The sequence below is a fragment of the Plasmodium falciparum genome, assembly GCF_000002765.6.
Source record: "Plasmodium falciparum 3D7 genome assembly, chromosome: 10".
Classification (NCBI taxonomy): domain Eukaryota; phylum Apicomplexa; class Aconoidasida; order Haemosporida; family Plasmodiidae; genus Plasmodium; species Plasmodium falciparum.
Window position 1 is genome coordinate 1,370,618 of NC_037281.1, and position 26,430 is coordinate 1,397,047.

Here is a 26,430-nt window from a genome sequence, read left to right on the forward strand (position 1 = left end):
AATAACCATGATAAAGTGTAATACCTTTGTTCTCATTTTGTTCTGTTTAAATTTTCTTTTTTCTCAATATAAAAATAATAATTATAAAAAGAAAACAATAATATATATATAAAATGGTAAACCAAAAAAATGGAATTTTATCAAAGTTAACAGGTGATAAAAATATAAGACCATAATTGTGGAAAATATTTATAGTCACACATATAATATATATATATATATATATATTTATTTATATATGTATCATATATATTGCATTATTTTTCTTTATTTATTTTCAGGTTTGACGTCCACCCTTTTTAAGCTTAATATTGAAGACATAAATGAAGAGGTTGATGAAAATACGAACCCCTTGGAAAAGGCCATCTTATATGGGAATAGCAATGTAAAATGTCGGAAAATATTATTTTTAAAAGATATAATGAAATTATTAAACCATATAAATTATGAGAATTTTTTGAAATATATATATCCATTAATTGTAAAACTAAGTAATGATGATATAGAAATACAAAATGAAGTATGTAATCGTGTTGGAGATTTATGTGCTTATTTAATACAAAATAATAATCATAATGATGGTTGTACGGATATCATGAAATTGTTATTTCCTATTGTTGAGAAATTTATAAAAAATAATGAAAATAAAAATATTATAGAAACAATAATGAAATCATTACTTATATTATCTACACATATAAATTGGAAATATCGACAGAAATTTATTTTGCCTTTTATATTATCTCTAATTTCTAATGACAAATATAAATATATTGGTTTCATTTTATTAATAAAACTTTGTTCCATATTTGAAAGAAATATATTTTGTTCTTTTTTAATACCATCCATAAAATCTATTTTAAGGAAAAATGACCATTTAGAAAATAAAATATATATTTCTTGTTATTTATATAATATATGTAAAATGTTAAAAAAGGAAGATGATTTATTTCATATTTTTCTTCTTTTGAAAAATTTATGTAATGATCCAAGTGATACTATAAAAATAATTAATATTTTTAATTCTACTCATATATCCTTGTTATATTCAAAAAATATCTTTTTCTATTTTTTTGTACCATTATATAATCATTTCTTAAGAAATGAAAATATATATGTTTTTTATTATTCTCTAATTAATTTATTTTATTTTATTTGTATCTTTGAAGATATCAATTTAATACACCCATATTATATACATAAAATGATATTCTTTTTTAATAATATGTTTTCTTCTCATACATTTACCTTAAATTACCTTAACGAAACAGCCAAAAAAAAAAGTAATTATTTCTTTCTCAATAATAATAATAATAATAATAATAATAATATAAATGAGCAAAATCGTTTTAATCATATAACCCTTAAGTATCAGGCAAGTGGTATACAAATGAACAATAATATAAATAATAATCCTAATACAAAATTAAAGGACATGAAAAAAAAAAATGATATATTGTATCATTCTACATATGAACAGCATAAACAAAATGAAGAACCATGCTTAATCATTGATGAAATTGAAGATATAGATAATGCTTTTAAAATAAAAGCATTTTCCGATAATGTGTGTGATATCGATGTTTCATTCAATGTACCAGAAGCAATAAAACAAGATCATTCAGATGGCTGTGACAAATTAATAAAAACGGGAAAAGAAGTAGCCGAATGTTTATATGTAAAAAGAGACATGGAACAGGAAAATCTCAACTTTTGTATGATGCAAGAATCATATAAAAGTGAGCATATGTATGATCAAAGGGGAGATATGTACGAACATCATGAAATGTTGCATGGTAATTATGAAATGTATGAAATGAACCAAACAAAGGATGATTATAGTGATCAGAAGGTGGGAGATTTAAATACAAAATTATGTAACCAATTATATATCGAAAATCATAAGAAAGGTTCTTATAATATAAAAAATAATGTAGATATTTATACTCATTTGAGTAAGATAAATAAAGAAACAGAGATAAACGCACAAAGATGTGATAATGAATTTAATGATATATTTATTAAAGGACAAAATAAAGAAGATAAATTAGAAAGTAATGACAAATACTCAAAAGTGAGTAGTAAAGAAAATGAGGAAAATGAAAAAATAAATCAAACTCTTATTACAAATGGTTTGAAAAATGATAAAACGAATGGTCTTTCATATATAGAGGATAAGATTAATTTTATTTGTATGAATAAATTAACGAATACTAAAAGAGGTCATAATATAAATAAGGATGAAAATCTACATATGGATAATAAAAAAAATAATAATTTATTAGATCAAAATATATCAAATGATGTTGTCTTAAAAAATGATTGCCATTTTTTGAATGATAATTTTACCACAGTACCTTCCATTTTTTATAATAATAATTTATTTAATGACCTTATAATAAATAATAACCATTTTAGTATAAGCATAAAACAATTTTTCGAAATGTATTCTAATAATTTTAAATATAAACATTTTGTTGTTATGGAAAAGAATGAAAATGATGGTTCTACAGATTCTAATGATTTATTTGATGATAATAATACCATAATCAATATTGAAAAGAGGAATAGTATGCAAGCCAGAAATAATCCTGATTATGATTACAATACATTTTGTATCCCCATGAATGATGAAGTGTTACAAGATATAGATAATACATTTATACATGATACAAATATAGATATTGATATAATAAAAAGTTGTTATTATAATGAATCCGAGTTAATTAGGAAGAATGTAGCTTATGGAAAAATGTTTGTTAAGAGAAAAAATGAGGATAACAAAAATAAAAATAAAAATTTGAGCAGTAATAATATAAATTATAATAATGATGAGACGGACGATATATATAATGTAGGGAAAATGGATATTGATTCGATAAAACAAAAATTTATATTTGATAGTACAAATAATGTAATTGTATCACATAATATAAATGCAGTATATATAACAGCACTTCATTTACCTTTATTAATATTAGTGTTTAAAGAATATTTCTTTCGTTTTTTTTCTCATATATTTTATTTTATATGTACATATCCATATTATATTATAAGGAAGACCATGGCATATAATTTTTACGACATTTTAAAGAACATGTTCGATTCTGAATTCTTAAAAATTGATATGGGGAAATTCAAGAAAAGGGGAAATGAAAAGAGGTTTAATAAAATATTACAAAAACGAAATAATATATTATATAAGGAAAATATGGAAAAAAATATATTATCAGAAAGATATATGAAGGATGAAAAAATGAATAATAATAAAAGTAGTGGTGGTACGAAGAAGGAATCGTTAGATATACAAATAAATGCAATGTTTAATAATGATTATGCGACGTATTATAATATGAGAAGAATACAAAATATGGTTATAGATGATGAAAAATTAGAAAAAGAAAAGGATGATAATAAAATGGAAGAACATGACAAAGATGAAAATAAAAAAGAAAAAGAAAAAGAAAAGGAAAAGGAAAATGAAAATGAAAATGAAAAAGAAAAAGAAAATGAAAATGAAAAAGAAAATGAAAATGAAAAAGAAAATGAAAATGAAAAAGAAAATGAAAAAGAAAAAGAGAATAATATTATCAAAGGCGAATTGTTGAAAGAAAATATCAAAATAGAAGATAATATATATAGCGAAGATCTATTAATAGATAATGAAGAAAAATATGAGAGTGAAAAATATGAAGAAGATAAAACATATCAATCGAGTGAGAATAATATTTATGATTCAAATAATTATGAGAAACATATTAGAAAGCTTCAAAATCATATAAATATTAATTTATATGAAAGTGATTTTTTTGTGAATGAAGAAAATGAAAATTTTTTTTTTTATAAACAATTTCTTATGAAATATGAGAATATGTATAAACGTCATATACAGACATTTAAAACATATTATAAAGAAGATGATTCCCCATGTTTTTTTTTTCATTTTTTTATATATTATTTTTTGAATGATTCGAATGTTTTGGTTAAAAAAGCTATATTAAAAAATTATGACAAGCTCTTAACTTTTTTTCCTTATCATATAAAGCTAATACTTATATCCTATTTGTACAATGTTATAGATTATAAGATATTAAATTATTCATTGAGAAAACGAGTGTCCAAAATTGTTTTTAAAATTTTGCAAAATGTGAATGATTCGAAGATAATTAGAGATTATATATTTCCCATATATTTAAAGTGACATAAAAAAAAAAAAATATATATATATATATATATATTTATGTTGTGTATATATTTTTATTTGTGTTATCGTTTTATATGTGAGATTTATTTATTTGTTTATTTTTTTTCTTTTTTTTTTTTTTTTGGAAGGTTGTGTAAAGATGAGGTGGCTACCATTAGAACATATACCGCTAGTTATTTTTATATTATTTTACAGAAGGGATGTCCAAATCTTTAGTAAAAATAGGAAATATATAATTATATATATATATATATATATATCCATATGTATTATTTTGAACATACTTTATTTTATTATTTCATTTTTGTTACAGCAAATTTTTTAAGGGTAAAGGAAAAATATTGGACATAGAAGAATACCAGAAAGGTTAAATAATTTTTTTAAAAAAATAAAATATAATAAAATAAAATAATAAATGATATATTATAATACTAAATATTCATGTTATAAATAATTCATTTCATCTTAACGTACAGATATATTTGTGTCCAATGAGAATGGTTTTAAATTAAAAAGTGAAGATTTTATTCGGGGGAAGGAAGTTACATTAATAAGAAAAATTATAAATACATTTGCCACGTAATAATAAAATAAATAGATATTTATATATATTATACATATTTATATATTTTTTATGATTCATGAAAAAAAAAAAAAATATATATATATATATTTTATTATTGAATAAATGTTCATTTTATTATATAGGAGCAAATATTATTATGACAGGCAACTTTTTATAAACATTTGTGACGGAATAATTAGGTAATGAAAAATAAATAAATGAATATAAATATATATATATATATATATATATAATATATATGAGTATATGCAATATACATTTAAAAATCCACATTATATATCCCTTTATAGTGAATGCCCTATCAACTTATTTCTGTTGTACTTTTTGAACCCGTTTATTAATTTATCGGATGATAAAATTCAAGTTGTGAGGATAACGTGGGAAATGTGTGTTTATAGCCAGTTGAAAAAGAAGGGAGACTTTTCAAATATAGCAAATGTAAAAAGTGGAAATGTGTATAATATGAATAGTATATATATATATATATATATATATATATATGTAATATATTCATGTGGTGTTTTTTTTATTTTTATGAGATATATATATATATATATATATATATACATTTCTTATTTAATTTCATTTATAGGTATATAAAAAATTGGAAGAGATGTATTTGAAATATGGAAAAACGACTGTAAGCAAAATTAACCCTATAAAATATAATAATCCAGATAGCATATTTATTGTATCTTTTGATCTCCATCATATTAGTAATTAACTTTTTCATTTATGTATATATTTATTTTGATTTAATGTACAAATAGTACAACAAAATTAATATAATTATATAATAAATGAATATATATATATAAATATATATATATATATGTATGATCTGTTTGTTTGTGCACATATATATATATTAAATTATGATAGTAGGTTTTGTTTTCGCTTTTTATTAATATGTATATTTTTTGTGTATATATTTTAATAATAACATTTGTTATATATAATATATATATATATATATATATATATATATATATTTATGTTATATTGAATTACTCCTTAATTTTTAATTTATTTTTAATGATAATTCCTTTGTGTCCTATGTTGAATAATTAGGAGAAAGGGGGATAATTATTATTATTTTTTTTAATTTAATAAGTAAACGTTTTTTTCATTAGACAAAATATTTTTAAATATATATCACAAGAAAATAGGACATATATAAATATAAATAAATATATAAATATATATATATATATATATATATATTATAATTACATATAAAAAAATGTGCATATGTATAAAAAATTTTCCATTAATTAAAAATAGAAAAAAAAAAAAAAAAAAAAAATTAATTTTATCAATTATAGAAATATTGAAATATATTATATAATTACTATGCATAAATAAGAATATAATATATATATATATATGTTTTTTTTTTTTTTTTTTTTTTTTTTTTTTTCATTTTGGATATGCTTTTATTAAAATGATATGATTTTTATTTTGAATGTGTCTAAAGATTTCATCAACTATTGATATATTTCTAATATGATTTAATATAAAATTAATTTTGATATATAAATGTAAGGAATATTTTGTTTCATTTAATTTTTGTGTGTGTAAAAATTTGGTTATTTTGTTGGATTCGTAATTTTTAAATATTTGTCTATCATAATGGTTATGTGGTTCTTCTTGTTGTTCGTCTTCAATATTGGATATTTTATTTTTACTTATTTTTGTTTGTTTTTTCATTTTTATGTTTCGAGTTTTGATATGATCATGTGTGTTGTATATTAGAAAAATATCTACAGGTGATCCAGTTGATAAAAACTTTTTAATATAATTTATTTTTCTAATTACATCATTCATTTCACAATTATAATAAACTTGGATTTTTTTTGTTTTTGTACATGGATCAAAATTGTAACTTCTTGGATGTGTATGAGTTGAATTTTTAATTTGTGCTATTTGTTTGTTTAATAAACCATGTATTTTATGTGAATTGTTCATATATATATTGTTATTATTAATAATATTATTAGTTAAGATGTTATTTTCCTTCTTATGGTTTGATTGTATATTATTTTTAATATTTGCTATATGGTTTTGTCTTTCATTAATATTAATAAAAGTTGTAAATTTTTTTCTTATATTGTAAAATGTGTTCGTATGAGTAAGAAAATCATAATTTAGGCATTTTAAATGTGTTTCATAATTTTTATATCTTTTTAAATTATCCTTTTCATTTTTCAAATGACTCCTTTTTTTATATAACGGTAAGTTAACAAGGTGACAACAAAACAGCCTGTTATAATTATATACATAGTTCAATAAGTGTATTGGATGAATAAGTAATTTTTTTTTTTTTTTATGGAAATCAATACAAGTGTTCATTATATGAACAAAAAGGTGTAACCATATATATATATATATATATATATATATATATTAAACCATTTTGTGAATTATTATTTTCTCCCTATGGGGGTCTATACATATATTAACACAAAAGGGTATGAATATAAAAAAAATAAATAAGTTATACATATATATGTGTTTTTTTATAAATAAATGATAAAAAAATAAAATGTTAACTTTTAGGTATAAAAAAAAAAAAAAAAAAAAAAAAAAATATATATATATATATATATATATATATATATATTGTACACATATATATTTACGATATAAAAATATGTATTTTATTTAATGCATTATATATATATTATATGTACAATATATTATATATATATATATATATATGTTTTCCCGTATGATATAATGGGCAGTGGTAATATATGAATAGAGTTACAATAAAATGTATATTTATAATTCGTAATACAATTATTATATGTTAATAGTATATTTTAAAAAAATGGGAGAAAGATTTATTGAAGAAAAAATAATTCATAACTTCCATATGAAGAGAATTTTTGTGTGCGTACTTTATTTTCCATATTGTTTAAAAGAAATTTAAGAAATAATATGAATATTATATATCTTAAGAGAGTATATAAAGTAACACACAATAAAATAAAATAATTAAAGTGTAACATTAAAAATAAATATAAATAAATAAATATATATATATATATATATTTATAATATAAATATATTGTATTATACCAGTTTTAAAAGTACTTGTGCATAAAAAATAAATACATTTTAAAGGAATGTAATACAATGCGATAAAATGTTTAAAGAAATATAATATACAATAATAAATATAAATAAATAAATATATATATATATATATATTTATATATCAAATTACGAGTGGTATAATATCTAATACTGAAAATTGGTTCATCAATGTACATGTAAAATAAATCAAATATATATATTATATATATATATATATATATATATATATATATAATATCATTTGTAAACATGGGATTGATATTTTCGTCGATATTTTCTCGGTTGTTCTCAAATAAAGAGGTCAGAATATTAATCTTAGGTTTAGACAATGCAGGAAAAACTACGATATTAAATAGATTACAACTAGGAGAAGTAATACAAACCATACCTACTATTGGTTTTAATGTGGAGACAGTTAATTATAAAAATTTGAAATTACAAGTATGGGATTTAGGAGGACAGTCATCCATTAGACCATATTGGAGATGTTATTATAAAAATACGAATGCAATTATTTATGTTATTGATAGTTCAGATAGTGAAAGATTAAATAGTACAAAATATGAAATTAATATGATATTAAAAGAAATAGATTTAGAAGGTGTTCTCTTAGTTATTTTTGCTAATAAGCAAGATATACAAAATGCTCTTTCTATTGCTCAAATATCAAAAGATTTAAATTTAACATCAATTAGAGATAGACAATGGGCAATTTTTAGTACAAGTGCTACTAAAAATATTGGTATTACTGAGGCACTAGATTGGCTAGTCAATAATATTAAATAAAAAATCATGTAATAATTATACCGTTTCTTTCCTTTTTTAAGTATATTCATAGAAATGTTATATAATTAACACAAACATATATATATATATATATATATATATATATATATATATATATATATATTGAACATATTAATGACATATTTGTTTTAATTTGTAATAATTTTTATGTATACATTTTTTAATCTTATATATATATATATATATATATTTTATCATTCTTATGAATAGTATTTGTAAAAACATTCCTCTCCATATTTATGAATTAATTTTAAATATATGTAATATGTTTAAATTATGAAATTGTACATATAAAAATATTTTATTAAATTCTATTATATTAATATATTCATTTTTTGGGGGGTACACCCTTTTAAACATTTTGTTAAGAAATATATATAAATATATTTTATATATATTTTTTATTTTTTTATTTTTTTATATTTTTATTTGTAAATTTTTTTTTTGTTTATTGTTTTATTAATTGTTACAGTATCATATAAGATTTACACCTTATTAGTTATCCATAATTTAATTTTTTTTTTTTTTTTTAAATCAATATATAAAAATATGATATTATTATAAGTTTAAAAAGTATATTTTTTTTTTTTTTTTTTAAATATGTGGTAGGGGCTTCTATAAACTTTTTTTACTTTTTTTTTTTTTTTCTCCCCAAATTATTTTGTTAATAATCATAAGATAATTTTTTTTTTGAACTATCTTAATGACAATATGATAGTCAAGAGAAAAATAGGTTTTCCCATTATATCCATAAGTCGTAGATAGTAGGAGCATACAAGAAAAGCAGTCAAATATATTATATGATAATATAGTATATAAATTAATACATGAACTAATAATAATATAAATAAATAAATAAATATATATATATATATATATATATTTATTTATGTTTCTTTTCAGCTTTAATACTTCTTTGATTAAAGCAAAAATAGATATCCTGGAAAATTATGCGAAAAAGAACCAGTTACACAAATTAAGAATGGATGACCTTTTTGAGGTTTTTAAATTGTACCTTTTTTAATTTAACAAAAGATGAGATAAATTTATATGATTTTTTTTTTTTTTTTTATCTTTTATAAAAATGTATATATATATATATATATTTATTTATTTATTTTGTGTAGATCCAAGACAGATGAAGACTATAAGCTATCCTTACATTTATTAAATGTATACTACAATTTTGGGAGAAATTTAAATACGCAGCAAGATGTTAATTTGTTTTTTATATTTATTTTAAGAACAAATCAATTAAATGAAGCAAAAGATGTAATACAAAAATTTAATATACATATAAATATATATATATTAATGCATATATATATATATATTTTTTTTTTTTTTTTTTTTTTTTTTTATAGCTTTTGAAATATTTTAATGGATGGCTCCTATGTCCTCCTTCTAATAAATATATATTACTATGTATGGAAGAATTTTTTAAGAAACAAAAATATTATGATGTTAGGGAAATTTTTTCCTTCATCAGAGAAAATAGGTAAAAAAAAGAATTTATATTATACTAATAATATATATATATATATATATATGTATATGTATTCATTTATTTATTTTATTTTTCTATTTTTTTGTTAGCCAAATTAAGTTGGACAGCTCATTTTATGGCATAACAATAAAATCAATGCTTATGTTGAAGAATCATTCCATTGAGGAAGCTATAATAGTTAACATTTTAAAAGAATGAAATATGAAAAAAAAAATATATTTTTTTTATGTTAATAACATAAGATATACATATATATATATATTTATTTTTTTAGATTTATAATGATTCATATAATATGTCTATATACTTAACAAATGAAATACACAATTTTGTATTAGGTAATATATATGTAACTGAAAAAAATATATATGTACTCATATAATATATATGTTAATTTATTTTTATTATTCTTTTTTTTATATGTTAGAGCATAATTTATATTATTATCATAAAGCGAGGAGTAAAGAGGAAACATCGGTAATATAAAATAATATATAATTCTAAATATTTTTAATTAAAAATTTGTATTGAAATATATATATATATATATATGCGTACTTTTTTTTTTTTTTTTTTTTTTTTTTTTTTTTTTTAGGAGAATATTAGATCATTGGAATATTATGAAGGGAACATAAAAAATATTATCGTAATGAAATAAGAATATATGTTGATATATATATATATATATATTAATTGCACATATAAATTGTCTATCCTTTAATTAATATATTTTTCTTTTTTTTCCCACTTATTTCAGATAAGACTAATAAATGAATTAATGAAAAATCGGAGATCTGTAAAAATGTCCTCAAAAAGTTTGAGTTTATTTGCTTGGACTCACATTTATTTTGACATAAAAGAAATTATTAAGTATAAAATATCAAAAGAGAAATAAAAGAAAACAAATCAAAAGAAGAAAAATATAATTTTTATTTCATGTATATAATAAAACTTATAATAACATTTGCATTTCATTTATTTTTAATTATTTTTTTTCTTTTAGTAAATCTAATCATACTTTGATGGATGTTAAGGAATGTAGGAGTTGGTTGGATATATTTAAGTTGTCTTGTTTATACAATCAAATACCAGAATGGTAAAATAAATATAAAATATAATAAAGAATGATAAAATTACTATTTTTATGTGTGAACCTATAAACTATATATACATATATATATTACACCATGTTTTATATTTCATTTCACTTTATTATATTTTTCTTTTTTTTAAGTTATTGTGGTCCGTTTTCAGAGCTGTTCAAAGATATATTAATCGATATGAAGGATGATAAGGATGCAATCAAGGTTCGATAATAAAAAAAAAAAAAAAAAAATTAGAAAATGCTTAAGTTTTACATGTTAGACATATATTTTATTTTCTATAGGCATTAGAATATGTTAATATTTATTTTAAAGAAGAATGACAATAATCTAGTTTATTATTATTATTATTATTATTATTATTATTATTTATTTATTTATTTATTTTGTTTTTTATTTATTATTTTTTTTGTTGTTTTAATTAATTTATTTGTTTGTTTTTCCTTTTTTTTTTTTTTTTTTTCTTATGTAAAATATAAATATATTATTATATAAAATATATCACAATTAAGCAATAATTTAATTTAAATAATTACATATATATTATATAATAATGTGAATATAAAAAACTTAACAAATAATATTATTTATAAAAAATATAAGAATACACTATATATTTAACAATATACTTTTTATTTTATTTTACATTATTTTTGGTTATTACTTATTTTTACATTGAATTTTTTTTGAATAAATGAACATAATTCAAAATAAAAATAAAAAATTTTATTCTTATTTTATAATATTTTAGTAAATGAATAAAATCCATAGGAATAAAAAAAAAAAAAAAAAAAAAAAAAGAATACTATTATATAAATACAATTTATCTTGTATATTATTTAATATATTATATTTGTACATATATATATATACAAAGGAATAAAGAAACTAGTACATTTTCTTTGTTATTATTAATGAAGGATAATATTATTAAAAATGTATTGTACAAATTTATTAGTAAATTAAAAAATATATTTTTTATTATAATATTATGAAAATAAATATAAAAATAAAATATATTCTTATAATTATTTATAATATTTCTATAATATATAATATATTTATAATATATTATTTATTATATATAATATGATATATGATGAACCAAGTATTTTCTTGCATACATAAAAATATATAAATATATTTTATATGTATAATAATAAATGTATACATATAATATTATAATACATATATGTATAGTTTTCATTTGATATTATTTCATTTTATTTTATTTTATTTTTTTTTTTTTTATTTTTTTTTTATTTTGCAAGATTTCAAAATCTGATATAATTATTATTATTTTATTAAACAAAGCTTTTTTTTTTTTTTTAAACCAATATTATATAAAAAAATCGTTTCAACAAATTTTTTATTTTTATTTTTATTTTATTATTTTTTTCTTCTTGATATTATATCTTCAGAAAATATTAATAATAATATTAAGGAGGGGAAAAAAAAAAAATAAATAAATAAATAAATATTTATATATATATATATATATATATGTATGACATTCATATTTTATGATGAAGCCTTTAAATATGATTTTATATCCTCACAAGTTTTTTTTGAATACAGTAAAATGTATGCTTGCTGCTCATATATACAATTTTAATGTAGAACTTAGTGAAGACTTTTTATATACTAGAACATTTGATATTGAGAAAAGTTTAATAATTAATAAGAAGCCATTATTAATATATGAGAATAACTATGTGAGTTCAACTAAGGCTATATGTTTTTTATTTCATCGTTTACGAAATAAAAGTAAGAAACCATTTGATGAGAACCTTAGTTATTATTTAGGTTGGTTAGAATGGAGTGATCTTTTAGAGAAGCATATAGAGGTGTTAAATAAGAAGAATATTATAGAAAGTTTAGATGAATTAGAATTGTATTTAAAGGAAAATAAAAATAAGAATAAAAATTTTATTAACAATGATGATGAAAAGGATGAGAACAAATTAAGCTTAGCTGATATATTTGTATATACATCATTAAAACATTCGTGTATAGAAATATGTAAAGAAAGTTGGGTTCATATAAATGAATATATTGAAAAGATTAATAATTTACAAGAAATACAAAATGTTATAAAGAATGTTGAAGAGATATATAAATATAAAAATATATATAGTGTATTTATATCTAAAATCCATGATAAGAATGTTAATGAATATTTAAAGAATGAAACGTTTTATATAACAACAGCTATTAATTATGTGAATGGTGATCCACATATAGGACATGCATATGAAATTGTATTAGCAGATGCAATTGCAAGATATCATAAAATTATCGGAAGAGATACTTTTTTTACGACAGGAGCAGATGAACATGGACTAAAAATTGCTAACCAGGCGGCCAAAAACAATATGACACCTAAGGAATTATGTGATAAGAATGTATTAAAATTTCAAAATTTGAATAAATTGCTATATGTAGAGGATGATTATTACGTTAGGACCACCAGAGATTCACATAAAAAGATTGCTCAAGAGGTGTGGGATAAATGTGAAAAAAATGGTGATATATATTTAGGTGAATATGAAGGATGGTATAATGTCAGAGAAGAAACGTATGTACCCGAAAATGAAGCAAAATTAATGAATTATATTGATCCTTTAAATAATATAAAATTAGAAAAAATGAAAGAACCATCTTATTTTTTTAAAATGTCAAAATATCAGGATAAATTAATAGAATATATACAATCTAATCCTGATTATATTCAACCTGAACAAAAAAGAAATGAAATCTTACAAAGGCTTAAGGAACCTTTAGCTGATTTATCATGTAGTCGTACAAAATTTACATGGGGTATCCAAGTACCAAATGATCCAAAACATGTAATGTATGTGTGGATGGATGCATTAATAAATTATTATTCAAGTTGTTTTATTGATGAGGGAAAGAAAAAATATTGGCCAGCAAATGTACATATTATAGGTAAGGATATAACATGGTTTCATACAGTTATATTTCCAACCATATTATTATCAGCTAATATACCCTTATCAAAAAGTGTTTTTTCTCATGGATTTGTACTAGCTGCAGATGGAAAGAAAATGTCCAAATCTTTAGGAAATGTAATAAATCCATTAGAAATTATTGATAAATATGGAGCAGATGCATTTAGATATCATGTTATTAAAGAAACTAAAAGAGGATGTGACACAAGATTTGATGTTGATAATTTAGTAGATATGTGTAATTCTGATTTAGCTGATACAATAGGAAATTTAGTTCAAAGAACTTTATCTCTGTGTCAATTATGTAATGAATCTAAAATACCTGCATTTTATCCAGAGTACGAAATACATTTACCTATTGATATTTTACATTTCATTAATAGAGTAGAATATCATATGAAGACTTTTTGTGTTCAAAAATGTTGTGAGAAAAGTGTTCAGGTTTGTAAAGATTTAAATAAATTCTTAACAGATATGGCACCATGGAAATATAAAGATGATTTGAAAAATAAAAAGTTACATATTATTAGGATAATGTTAGAAGCAATATATTTTATTGCGCATTATTTGGATATTTTTATACCATCTTTATCTCATAAAATTTTTGAAAAATTGAATACACCCAAAAAAGTCATTGCAGATTTGTCCCCTTGGCTTAACAATTTAACTGAAGGAGTTATAATAAATAATGATAATATATTATTTAAAAAATATGAAGTAGAAACAGCCAAAATTAAGTTGCAAAAGGTTATTATAAGGGTATGTAAAATTGTTAATATAATTAACACTGAGTCGTCACAAAATACAACCATTTGTGAAATAGAGGTAGATAATGATAAAATAACAGCTGTTCTATATCTACCATATAATAATAATAATAACAAACTTGTTAATTTATTAACTCTTGCAATATTGAATATAAAACCCCTTACCATTAATAATATAACCGTTAATGCAATCATTCCACATGTACGTAAAGAAATATTTACATTTCCCATAGAAGAAAGAATTCCAACAGGAACTTTAATTCAAGGAAAAAATTATAAAACACTTGTTAAGCAAAGAGATAATTTAACCAAAAAAGAGGTAGTCTCATTGGATCTATCTATTATAAATAATAAGTGTTTTTTTGAGAAGAATATTCCTTTAGTTTTTGCTTCTCATGAAGATAAGCAGGTTTATCACTCAACCCAAGACAATGGTTCACTTACCTTTTTTTAAAACAAAAAAAAAAAAAAAAAAAAAAAAAAAAAAAAAAATAAATAAATAAATAAATAAAATAAATAAATAAATAAATAAATAGAGTGCATATATATATATATTTTATATATATGTATACGTGTATATGTTTAAATAAGATATTGTCAATATATATATATATATATATATTTTACATTTTTAATGAACGTAATAATTTATCCATTTTGATTCACCTATTTATATTCGTTTGTTAAAAATATTTGTTTATTATTATATAAATATAATATAATATATTACATTATATTATATTATTGTTAGATATGTATAAAAGTAATTAATGAATTAATAAACAAATAAATAAAACTGTTATGTCATAAAAACATATACACACTTGAAATATAAAAATTTTATATTTTCATTAAAAAAAGTTAACAAAAAAAATGACAAAATAAAACAATAAACATGTATTTATATATATATATATATATGTACATTTGGACCATCCATTTGTTAATACTTATTTTCACTTATAAACAACCTTGGGAGGATGTTAATTTTTTAATAACTCCATAAGTGCTACAGTTATATAGGACGATTTTGGTAGGGAACAGGTTAAATATATTGAAGACGTGGTTTGATAATCAGGTATTTCTTTAATTAAATATTCATGATATTGTTCGTTAGATACATAAATTAATTCGTCCTCCACATTTTGCTGTTCTGTTATAATTTGTGAAGAAGCTTGGTTTGTCTTATTTGGTAATTGCTCTTTTATGAATGTATTATTTTCCTTGTCCTCATTTTTAAGTTTATACAGATCACTTTTAATTATTGGTATTTTATTTAAATCATTTAATTCATTTTTTATAAAAATGGATTTGAAATTATATGGTTTTACTACAATTTTTCGATAGCATCCTGACGCATTGAAAAAATGTTTTTCAGATTTAAAATCTTCTAAAGTTAAATTAATTGTTTCTAACACTTTTATATATTCTTCTTTCAAGTTAGGAGGAAGTACTATATTTTTATCTCCTGGTAAAGGTAAGACAACATCATAAATGTTATATAAAGAAATATTATTTTCTGTGATTGGAATAATTTTACTTTCATAGAGCATATTATCATTATTTGTATTATCGCTAGTATTATCATCACTTGATTCATCCAGACTTGAATATCCTGAATGGTGTTGTTCATATATTTCTACTAAATCTCCTAAAGCTATTTGAAGTCCAAATTTTTTCATTCTTATACTAACCAATAAATTAAATACAATACTTTGTATTGCATGAATGAAAAGTGAGAATATATCTTTAGGTAAATTCATAAATGCGTTTTTTAAATTGTTACTATTTTTTATTGAATTTAATATAGTTTTTTCTACATAGGAATGATTAGAAATAGAATTAATAATATTTATAATTTCTTGTGGTACAGAAATATTATGATTTTCTTTTGATATATCAATTTTTTTTTTTTTTTTTTTTGTATCAGTTGTAGATTCATTCATTTGGGAGGAACACATATGATCATTTTGTTGCTCATCTGTTTTTATATATATATTTTTTTTTTCAATTGAATTTTCACTTTTAATATGTTCATTAGTATGTTGGCTTTTTTTTTTTTTTTTATCTATCGCATTTTCATAAATAGAGTGATCTGTTAGTTCATTTATATAAGTGATTAAATTTTGTTTATCTTCATCTTTCAATTCTGTATTTTGAATAACATAAGAAAGGGAGTGTTTATAATTTCTTTTTAATATAGATATACCAATTTCATAATTTTTTATTTGTTTTGTTCCAAATCTTTGATGACCATAATAATTAACAAAACCCTTTGTTCTTAGATTTTCAGATAAAATATGAAAATTTGATTTTACATTATTATGTACACCTCTGATAATAACTTTAAAATGGTTACCATTTAAATTACCTAGTGATAATTTTTTTCTTTTATATTCCAAATTAGATATATATACATTATTATTACAAAACCATTTATTGTTATTATTACTTATTAAATTATATATATCATATTTGTTTGTTTTGTGTATACAAAACTTTTGAACAGTAATAGCTCTTTTATCTTTAATTCCACAATAGGATATATCTGTATTTTTTTTGGAAAGATTCATTTTAAATTTGTTTAGAATTTCACATATATCTTTGTTTTCTTTATATAAATTAAAATGTAGATATTTTTTTTTTTTTTTGAGTTCACTTTTTTTCTTTTTTATATGATTGATATTATCTAAGAAGTTATTATTATTTGGTGCGTTGCTATCACAAATATTACTTTGCAGTTTATAAGTATTATCAATATCGTTTTTTTTATTTAAATTACAATACATATTATGATTTTCATTTGTATGATTCATATTTAATGTTTCTATTTTTTCATATCCATCATTATCTAGTTTTCTTTTTTTACCATAAGTAATATTAATAGATTCATCATTATTATGACACGTACTAATATTTAACCGTGCCTTCAAAATATGTTCATTTGTTTTTACATTATTATTATTATTATAACTATCACTGAGATGTGATTCATTTATTTCTTGTGAAGGATCTAATTTTTTTTTGTTTATGTTATGAAAATGTTGATTGATGATATATTCCAATTCTTCCGTTTTATTATAACGTGATTTTTTATAAGTTCCTTTTAATTTTTTAAAAATTGAAGGAGACAATATACATTTAAGACAATCTAATGAAGGATATACTTGAATAGCATTTATATTTTTATTATTAGATGATATAAAAGATGTATTTAAATGATTTATACTATCATTTATATAATGATTTAATAATAATATATTTCCATGTGATATCACTTGATCTATGTTATTAACATTTTTTGTCTCTGTTAATAAAAATGGATAATATTGTTTTATAATTTTATGAATATTTTTTCTAATAACTTTTTTTTTTTCTTCTATATTTTTATTGTCATAAATATCTTCATTGTTGTCAATTTTTATATCACAAGATAAATCATCTAAGTTTGTGAGAAGACAATATGGAATTGTATGAATACTTTCATTATTTTTATTATTACAAGATATTTGTTCTTTTAATATATCCTTTTTTTTTTCATCATCTTTACATTTTTCATATTTTTTATGATATTCCTTATTATCATCTCCATCATTATCTCTTTGTTCTGTCTCATTTTCATTTTTTAATTTATACATTTCATAAAGAATATTTAAAAATTGGGAGAAAACCTTTCTATTATATTCACTCAAATAATGTGACAGGATATGCAAATGTTCTTCCTTATTTGTAATATTATATATTATATTAGCATCTTCTTTTTCCTCATTTTCTTGAAGAATATTTTTAATTATATTTTTATCTATAACGTAATTTAAATGAAGAATTTCATTTTTCTTTGTTATTTCATGAACATGAAAATCTTCATATATTGTTTTTATTTTCCCATAAATACCTTCCAATTGATTAACATCCTTTCGAATTAAATAATCAATTCCGTGATTTTTTATAGAAGATGCATTCATTATATATATACAATTCAAAAAAAATAAAAATAAAAAAATATATATAAGTAAATTATTACATATATATATTAAATAAAAGCCAAATGAACAAATTAAAAATGATTTTTTTTTTTATATCTTATAGAACATTATTTTTATTTTGTTATATACAAAATGGTAAAAATATGAGAGAGAGAATAATTTATAAAGTAATAAATGAATAAAAATATATATATATAAAAATATATATATAATATATGTATTTGTTTATTTATTTATTTATTTATAACCTTTTTACTATTTCAATTTGAAAAATGGTAATTTTATTTTAAAAAGAAAAAAAGAAAGAAAGTTCAAACAATAAAATTTATTCTTATAAAATATCCTTTTATAGTCCTGCATATATAAATATATTTTTATAATTTTATAATATGTTTCATCTTCTATATAAAACTTATTGTGTTTAAAATATTTAAGAATAATATGTGAGAATAAATGAGAATAGTCCATTTTAACAATTGAACATATCATTAAATAGGTAAAATAAATAAATAAATAAATAAATATATATATATATATATATATATTAATTGTAGAACAAAACATAAAAAAAATAAAAAAAAATTATTGTATTAACTATGAAAGGTTTATTTTACCACTAAGGTACAAAATTTTATACAACACATTGTTGTTATATTGTATATCAAGTATAAAATATATATATATATATATATTTATTTATTTATTTATAATATGTGAAATTTTTTTTTTTTTTCTATATTTTAAAAATTATAAAAGTCTATCAACAATTTATATTAATGTTAAAAAAATATTTATATTTAAAAAATGAAATAAATGAAAATATAAATTTAACTGAAATATACCATTCAACCATTAAGTTCTATTTATAATTCAAAGAATAAAATGTAAAATTATTATTATTATTATTTCTTTTTTTTTTTTTACAACATTTTTTAAATAAATGATTTTCAGTATGAAACTAAGAGAATATTTTTATATATCATATAAAAAAAAGAAGTAGCATATGTATATTTCAGACAAAATGTAAAAAATTATATAACCAAAGAAAAAAAATTAATTTCATATTTTCCATTTGTTTTATGTATACGACATATTAGGTATATGCTTTGACATTTCAAATAAATATAAATAAATAAATAAATATATATATATATATATATATATATTATTAGTACTATTAATAAAATTATTAGAATTTTTTTTGGTTTGTATTTTGAAATAAGAAAAATAAATAAATATATATTCAAACAAAATAAATTTTTTTTTTTTTTTTTTTTTCAATATATTACATTTTTCTCGTAATTATAAAATAAATTGTGCACACATATTTATAAATATGAACACATATATATATATATATATATATATATAATATAATATATTATATATTCACTTCGAATGTTTTCTTTTGTGTAAGTTTTTATGTTATTCTAAAAATTGAGTTAAAAGAATTGCAAAAAGTAACATATGATAAGTATCCTTTTCTTTTTCTTCTTTTTTTTTTAATTAATTATAATATATTTTCCAAATTTTATAATACATAAAAGCAGAAAAAATATGTAGTTTCCTTTTATTATTTTTGATTAAATGAATAAATAAATAAATATATATATATATATATATATATATTATTTAATATGGTAGAATTGATTTTTTCTAATATCTTAGAAAAATAAATATTAAAAGTGTTGTCTTTATCCTTGTCCTTGCGTGTTTTTTTTTTTTTTTTTTTTTTTTTTTTTTTTTAATTGTAATTGTCATATTATATATTTTTAAATAATGTTACTTATAAAATGAACAAAATATGGAATATCACTTTTTGTCTTCTCTTCCAATATTTGTGTATATTCCAAAATAAAGTGTCTACTAACGATATTACGAAGGAAGATAAACGTAATTTAAGACATCGTTTGGGAGTTGATAATTTTAATATAAAAGCAGAAAATAATAAAATTGAAGGAAAAGATGGTAAAAAAGGAAGTGAAGCATCTGAAAAAGAAACAAAAGAGAAAAATTCTTCAAATTATCATGAATCATCTATTGATCATAATGACAATGATAATGATAATCTATTACAAAGTGAAGAACAAACAGATACAAATTTTGGTGTACGAGATAAAACAAATAATAAAAAATTAATTGAGTCAACCATCACCAATGAAAAAACCCAAGGAAAAAATTCTTATCATGATGATGAAAATACTATTGAATGTAGTCATCCTGAAGCACTTGTGGGTGGAGAGAAAAATCGTCAAAATTCTTTTGCTTTACGATCTAATTCGATTGTAACAAATAAACCAATCACATCTAAATGTGGTAAAAACAGTAGTGATGATTCTAATCATGATGAAATAATAGATCACCATGAAAATTTACAAATAATTTCTCTTAACGCTCCCCCAAGTCCTATATTTGATCAGAAAGATGTTTCTATAGATGTTGTAAGTGAACATGAACGTCCTTCTGAGTTACCAAGTGATTCAATACAAGTGAATAAAGATAACAGAATTCATTTAGATGGACATCAAAGTAATATTGGGTCTTTTCAATTAGTTTACGAGGGACTTCATCATGGAAACGATGGAGTACACGGAGCTACAGAAGATAGAAAAAAAGCAAGACCACAAAAAATAAAAGGACCTAATCAAGAAAGAGTGGAACGTATTCATGAATTAACAATGGATAAATTTGAGGCACAAAAAGAAAATACAGTATCTGGTGATGGTGACAAAAGAGGTAAAGTAATTTATGATGAAAATGATGATTCCCTTATTTCTAATTCTTTAGTACCCGAAACAAGTTACAATCAAGATTACTCTTTATACACTATTAATATTTTGAATGGACTTCCTGATAAAAAAAGTAATATGAAAAATATTGATTTAGAAAAATTTAAAGATACTTCAATACATACAAAGGAAGAGGGACCCATTGTATCCAAAATACACAGTGTAAAAGAAGAACAAAAAGATTATCATAAATACGAAAAAAATATATTACACGGAACGAAAAAAAAGAGTGAAAAAGTATATGATCTATATGATTATATATTAAATTGGGTATTTGGTCCCATGAAAATTACTGAAACAAATGTTTCTGAACAAAATGATTCTTTAGAATTAAAACAAAGGACGTCATGGGATAGAACAAATATAATTAGTGAAAATGAAGAAGAAGATGATATAAATAATGTTGAACAATTAAACGAGATTCAAGGTGAAATAACGGAAGACGAAGTTGAAGAGGAAAAAGAAGAAATTATTGAAGAAGAGGAATATGTGGATGAGCAAAAAATGGTGAATAAAAAAAAAATACATGATTTAGAAAAAATAAATAAAAATGAAGAAAAAAATGTTATAACAAAAGATATAGAAACAACTAAATATACTGTTACGCACCTTGAAAAATATAATAATATTAAGAAAGACGTTCCAAATTTTTTTAAAACTATAATAAATTTATTTAGTGATTATAAGTAAGTTGTTGATATATTAAAAGGATTAGGAAAAAATATGATTTATCTTTTTCAAAAATATTAATTAATACATGCATATATATATATATATATATATGTGATGATAAAAACAAAGTAATGTGTTTTCATAATGAACACTTAATATAATATATAATTATAAAAAAAAAAAATATATGATTTTTTTAAAAATTTATATATTATAAAATTTTTTTATATAATATGCAAAAAGAAAATTTCACCTTTATTAGACAAACGTTTATATTTTTGATTATATATATATATTTTTTTTTTTTTTTTTTTTTTTTGTATTTATTTATTTTTTTGTTTATTTCTCTTAATAATTTTTTAATGCATATATAAATATAGCATACACACAAAAAAATAAAATAAATAATAATAAATATATATTTTTTTGAATAATTTATGCATTCTATTATTTTAATATATATTTTTAATTTTTTATATATCGGATCAAATATAAATTTTTATCATAAATAAATAAATATATATTATATATATATTGGGTGTTAATCCATATATCAAATAAAAAAAAACAAAAAACAAATACAATTTCATTTAAATGGTAATAATATTATTTAATAATATGTTCACTATAATGGTACTTAAAATATTATATTAATTCATATATTTATAAAGATATATATTAATTTAACTTATGGAAATAATTATGTGTGTGATAATATTTAATATTCCTGACAATATATGATTCCTTAATTGTTTTGAAAAAATATTGTCATGTAAAAGAGAATATTTCATTATATAAATTTATATATAGTTGTACAAAAATATGTTTCGTATGCCAGTTTTATTTTATTATTATTATATTTTATTCTAAATTTTTCTTATATATTATATAAAAGGTAACTTTTAAATGTGTTAAATCAATATAATATATATATTTAATTTTTTTTATTTGAAAATGTTTGTACTATATATAATAAATATAGTATAATGCATGAACATTTCCTTATAATAATAATATGTACAGATGTTTTATTTTGTTCTTTTATTTTTTCTAAAAGTTGTACATTAAAACGTGTTCACATGAATTCACAAATGTTTTTCAAAATGTCTAATAATTGTGTCAAAAAAAAAAAATATATATATAAATATATATAATAAATAATATTTCAAGAATATTAATAAATTAATTTAATTTTAAAATATGCACATAAATTGTAAATTAGAAAGGTTATATTAATTAAAAAAAAAAATAAATATTGACAAATAAATCATAGTTGTATATGCAGTTAAAAAAATACATTATATATATATTGCACTATATAAATTTTTGATACATCTTTAAAATAAATAATTTTATTTCATATAAACGGCACATAGGTAATTCAGAACAATATAATATTTTCCATTCATATATTCAATATTAATATATATATATATTTATTTATTATTGTTTCTAATTGAAAAATTTACTTACACATAATTGGTTGTAAATAAAAACATTTTGCATCATAATTTGCATAAATGTGCAAAACAAGCGAAATAAATATATAAAAGTTAAAAGATAAAATATTTTTTCTTTTGTAAAAAAATATATATATGTATTCATTTTTTTTTGTAATACAAATACATATTTTTAAACATTTTGATGTATAATCAAAAAATTGTTACTTCTTATTTTCATACTTTTTAAGTTTTATTGGAAACATTTCATAAAATATTATAATACAATGAATAGAATCTTGTCTGTTACATTATGTTTGTTTTTTATATATTTATATATATATAAAACATATGGAAAAGTTAAAAATACAGATGAAGGATTATCAAATATCTATGGAGCAAAATATTATTTAAGAAGCGGATTATTTAATGAAAAAAATGGTAAAGGACAAAAATATGAAGATTTAGAAGAAGAAAAAGAAGGCGAAAATGACGACGAAGAGGATTCAAATAGTGAAGAATCCAATAATGATGAAGAAAATGAACTAATAAAAGGTCAAGAAGGTGTTGAACAAGAAACTCACGGATCAGAAGATGAAGTAAGTAATGGACGAGAAGATAAAGTAAGTAATGGAGGAGAAGATGAAGTAAGTAATGGAGGAGAAGATGAAGTAAGTAATGGACGAGAAGATAAAGTAAGTAATGGAGGAGAAGATGAAGTAAGTAATGGACGAGAAGATAAAGTAAGTAATGGAGGAGAAGATGAAGTAAGTAATGGACGAGAAGATAAAGTAAGTAATGGAGGAGAAGATGAAGTAAGTAATGGACGAGAAGATAAAGTAAGTAATGGAGGAGAAGATGAAGTAAGTAATGGACGAGAAGATAAAGTAAGTAATGGACGAGAAGATAAAGTAAGTAATGGAGGAGAAGATGAAGTAAGTAATGGACGAGAAGATAAAGTAAGTAATGGACGAGAAGATAAAGTAAGTAATGGAGGAGAAGATGAAGTAAGTAATGGACGAGAAGATAAAGTAAGTAATGGAGGAGAAGATGAAGTAAGTAATGGACGAGAAGATAAAGTAAGTAATGGAGGAGAAGATGAAGTAAGTAATGGACGAGAAGATAAAGTAAGTAATGGACGAGAAGATGAAGTAAGTAATGGACGAGAAGATAAAGTAAGTAATGGAGGAGAAGATGAAGTAAGTAATGGACGAGAAGATAAAGTAAGTAATGGAGGAGAAGATGAAGTAAGTAATGGACGAGAAGATAAAGTAAGTAATGGACGAGAAGATAAAGTAAGTAATGGAGGAGAAGATGAAGTAAGTAATGGACGAGAAGATAAAGTAAGTAATGGAGGAGAAGATGAAGTAAGTAATGGACGAGAAGATAAAGTAAGTAATGGACGAGAAGATAAAGTAAGTAATGGACGAGAAGATGAAGTAAGTAATGGACGAGAAGATAAAGTAAGTAATGGAGGAGAAGATGAAGTAAGTAATGGACGAGAAGATAAAGTAAGTAATGGACGAGAAGATAAAGTAAGTAATGGAGGAGAAGATGAAGTAAGTAATGGACGAGAAGATAAAGTAAGTAATGGAGGAGAAGATGAAGTAAGTAATGGACGAGAAGATAAAGTAAGTAATGGACGAGAAGATAAAGTAAGTAATGGACGAGAAGATAAAGTAAGTAATGGAGGAGAAGATGAAGTAAGTAATGGAGGAGAAGATGAAGTAAGTAATGGACGAGAAGATAAAGTAAGTAATGGAGGAGAAGATGAAGTAAGTAATGGACGAGAAGATAAAGTAAGTAATGGAGGAGAAGATGAAGTAAGTAATGGACGAGAAGATAAAGTAAGTAATGGAGGAGAAGATGAAGTAAGTAATGGACGAGAAGATAAAGTAAGTAATGGACGAGAAGATGAAGTAAGTAATGGACGAGAAGATAAAGGAGGAGCTGGAACGGATGGAGAACTTTCACATAATAGCGAAAGTCATACTAAAAACAAAAAATCAAAGAATAGTATAATTAATATGTTAATTGGAATGTGATTCATCCAATAATGTGAATTATCATGATAAACTTATTTTTAAAGATATATGTGTATATTTTAATTAGAAAGAATAATCATTTATGTATTTAGTATATTAATGGTACATATTGTGTATTTTTATAATTATTGTGTTAATAATAATATAAAAAATATATTTTATATAAAGATAAGTTTTCCTTTTGTCTATATTTAGAAAAAAATATTTTTTAGTTAATTTTTTAATATTTTTTCTTAACCTTAAAAGATTGTATAGTAGTTTAAAAGAAAAAATGATATATATATATATATATATGTTTATGTATTATTAAAATAAATAAATTTTATGTATATTCTTTTGTAAAAATATGAAATTATATTAATATAATATATATAAAATGAGGAAAATTTACAAATATATTATGTGAATGTGTGCTACATATTTGTTTTCCTTTTTTTTTAAGTTTTGTTTT

The 26,430-nt window shown here is 20.2% G+C and overlaps 8 protein-coding genes across 8 annotated transcripts; 6 read left to right on the top strand and 2 right to left on the bottom strand.

Moving 5' to 3' along the window:
- Nucleotides 1-113: 113 nt before the first annotated feature.
- Nucleotides 114-5,514, top strand: PF3D7_1034500 (conserved Plasmodium protein, unknown function; the record flags this gene model as incomplete). The annotated part of the gene is made up of 8 exons (XM_001347583.2): nucleotides 114-153; nucleotides 282-4,197; nucleotides 4,333-4,419; nucleotides 4,518-4,570; nucleotides 4,681-4,783; nucleotides 4,913-4,969; nucleotides 5,081-5,228; nucleotides 5,383-5,514. The coding sequence occupies 8 exons, from the start codon at nucleotides 114-116 to the stop codon at nucleotides 5,512-5,514; spliced, it is 4,536 nt and encodes a 1,511-aa protein (XP_001347619.2).
- Nucleotides 5,515-6,209: 695 nt separating this feature from the next.
- On the bottom strand, nucleotides 6,210-7,142 carry PF3D7_1034600 (translation initiation factor IF-3, putative; the record flags this gene model as incomplete). Its single annotated transcript, XM_001347584.1, has 1 exon — nucleotides 6,210-7,142. The coding sequence occupies one exon, from the start codon at nucleotides 7,140-7,142 to the stop codon at nucleotides 6,210-6,212; it is 933 nt and encodes a 310-aa protein (XP_001347620.1).
- A 999-nt stretch (nucleotides 7,143-8,141) lies between these two features.
- Nucleotides 8,142-8,678, top strand: PF3D7_1034700 (ADP-ribosylation factor, putative; the record flags this gene model as incomplete). Its single annotated transcript, XM_001347585.1, has 1 exon — nucleotides 8,142-8,678. One exon carries the CDS (start codon nucleotides 8,142-8,144, stop codon nucleotides 8,676-8,678), a length of 537 nt encoding a protein of 178 aa, XP_001347621.1.
- Nucleotides 8,679-9,410: 732 nt separating this feature from the next.
- On the top strand, nucleotides 9,411-11,632 carry PF3D7_1034800 (conserved protein, unknown function; the record flags this gene model as incomplete). Its single annotated transcript, XM_024473295.1, has 12 exons — nucleotides 9,411-9,463; nucleotides 9,603-9,710; nucleotides 9,827-9,971; nucleotides 10,064-10,197; nucleotides 10,296-10,383; nucleotides 10,481-10,544; nucleotides 10,634-10,683; nucleotides 10,802-10,852; nucleotides 10,964-11,076; nucleotides 11,210-11,302; nucleotides 11,441-11,513; nucleotides 11,594-11,632. The coding sequence occupies 12 exons, from the start codon at nucleotides 9,411-9,413 to the stop codon at nucleotides 11,630-11,632; spliced, it is 1,011 nt and encodes a 336-aa protein (XP_024329105.1).
- Nucleotides 11,633-12,832: 1,200 nt separating this feature from the next.
- Nucleotides 12,833-15,502, top strand: PF3D7_1034900 (methionine--tRNA ligase; the record flags this gene model as incomplete). The annotated part of the gene is made up of 1 exon (XM_001347588.1): nucleotides 12,833-15,502. One exon carries the CDS (start codon nucleotides 12,833-12,835, stop codon nucleotides 15,500-15,502), a length of 2,670 nt encoding a protein of 889 aa, XP_001347624.1.
- A 529-nt stretch (nucleotides 15,503-16,031) lies between these two features.
- PF3D7_1035000 (U2 snRNA/tRNA pseudouridine synthase, putative) lies at nucleotides 16,032-19,013 on the bottom strand (the record flags this gene model as incomplete). Its single annotated transcript, XM_001347589.1, has 1 exon — nucleotides 16,032-19,013. The coding sequence occupies one exon, from the start codon at nucleotides 19,011-19,013 to the stop codon at nucleotides 16,032-16,034; it is 2,982 nt and encodes a 993-aa protein (XP_001347625.1).
- Nucleotides 19,014-20,827: 1,814 nt separating this feature from the next.
- Nucleotides 20,828-22,513, top strand: PF3D7_1035100 (probable protein, unknown function; the record flags this gene model as incomplete). The annotated part of the gene is made up of 1 exon (XM_001347590.1): nucleotides 20,828-22,513. The coding sequence occupies one exon, from the start codon at nucleotides 20,828-20,830 to the stop codon at nucleotides 22,511-22,513; it is 1,686 nt and encodes a 561-aa protein (XP_001347626.1).
- A 1,708-nt stretch (nucleotides 22,514-24,221) lies between these two features.
- On the top strand, nucleotides 24,222-25,979 carry PF3D7_1035200 (S-antigen; the record flags this gene model as incomplete). The annotated part of the gene is made up of 1 exon (XM_001347591.1): nucleotides 24,222-25,979. One exon carries the CDS (start codon nucleotides 24,222-24,224, stop codon nucleotides 25,977-25,979), a length of 1,758 nt encoding a protein of 585 aa, XP_001347627.1.
- Between the last annotated feature and the right edge of the window lie 451 nt (nucleotides 25,980-26,430).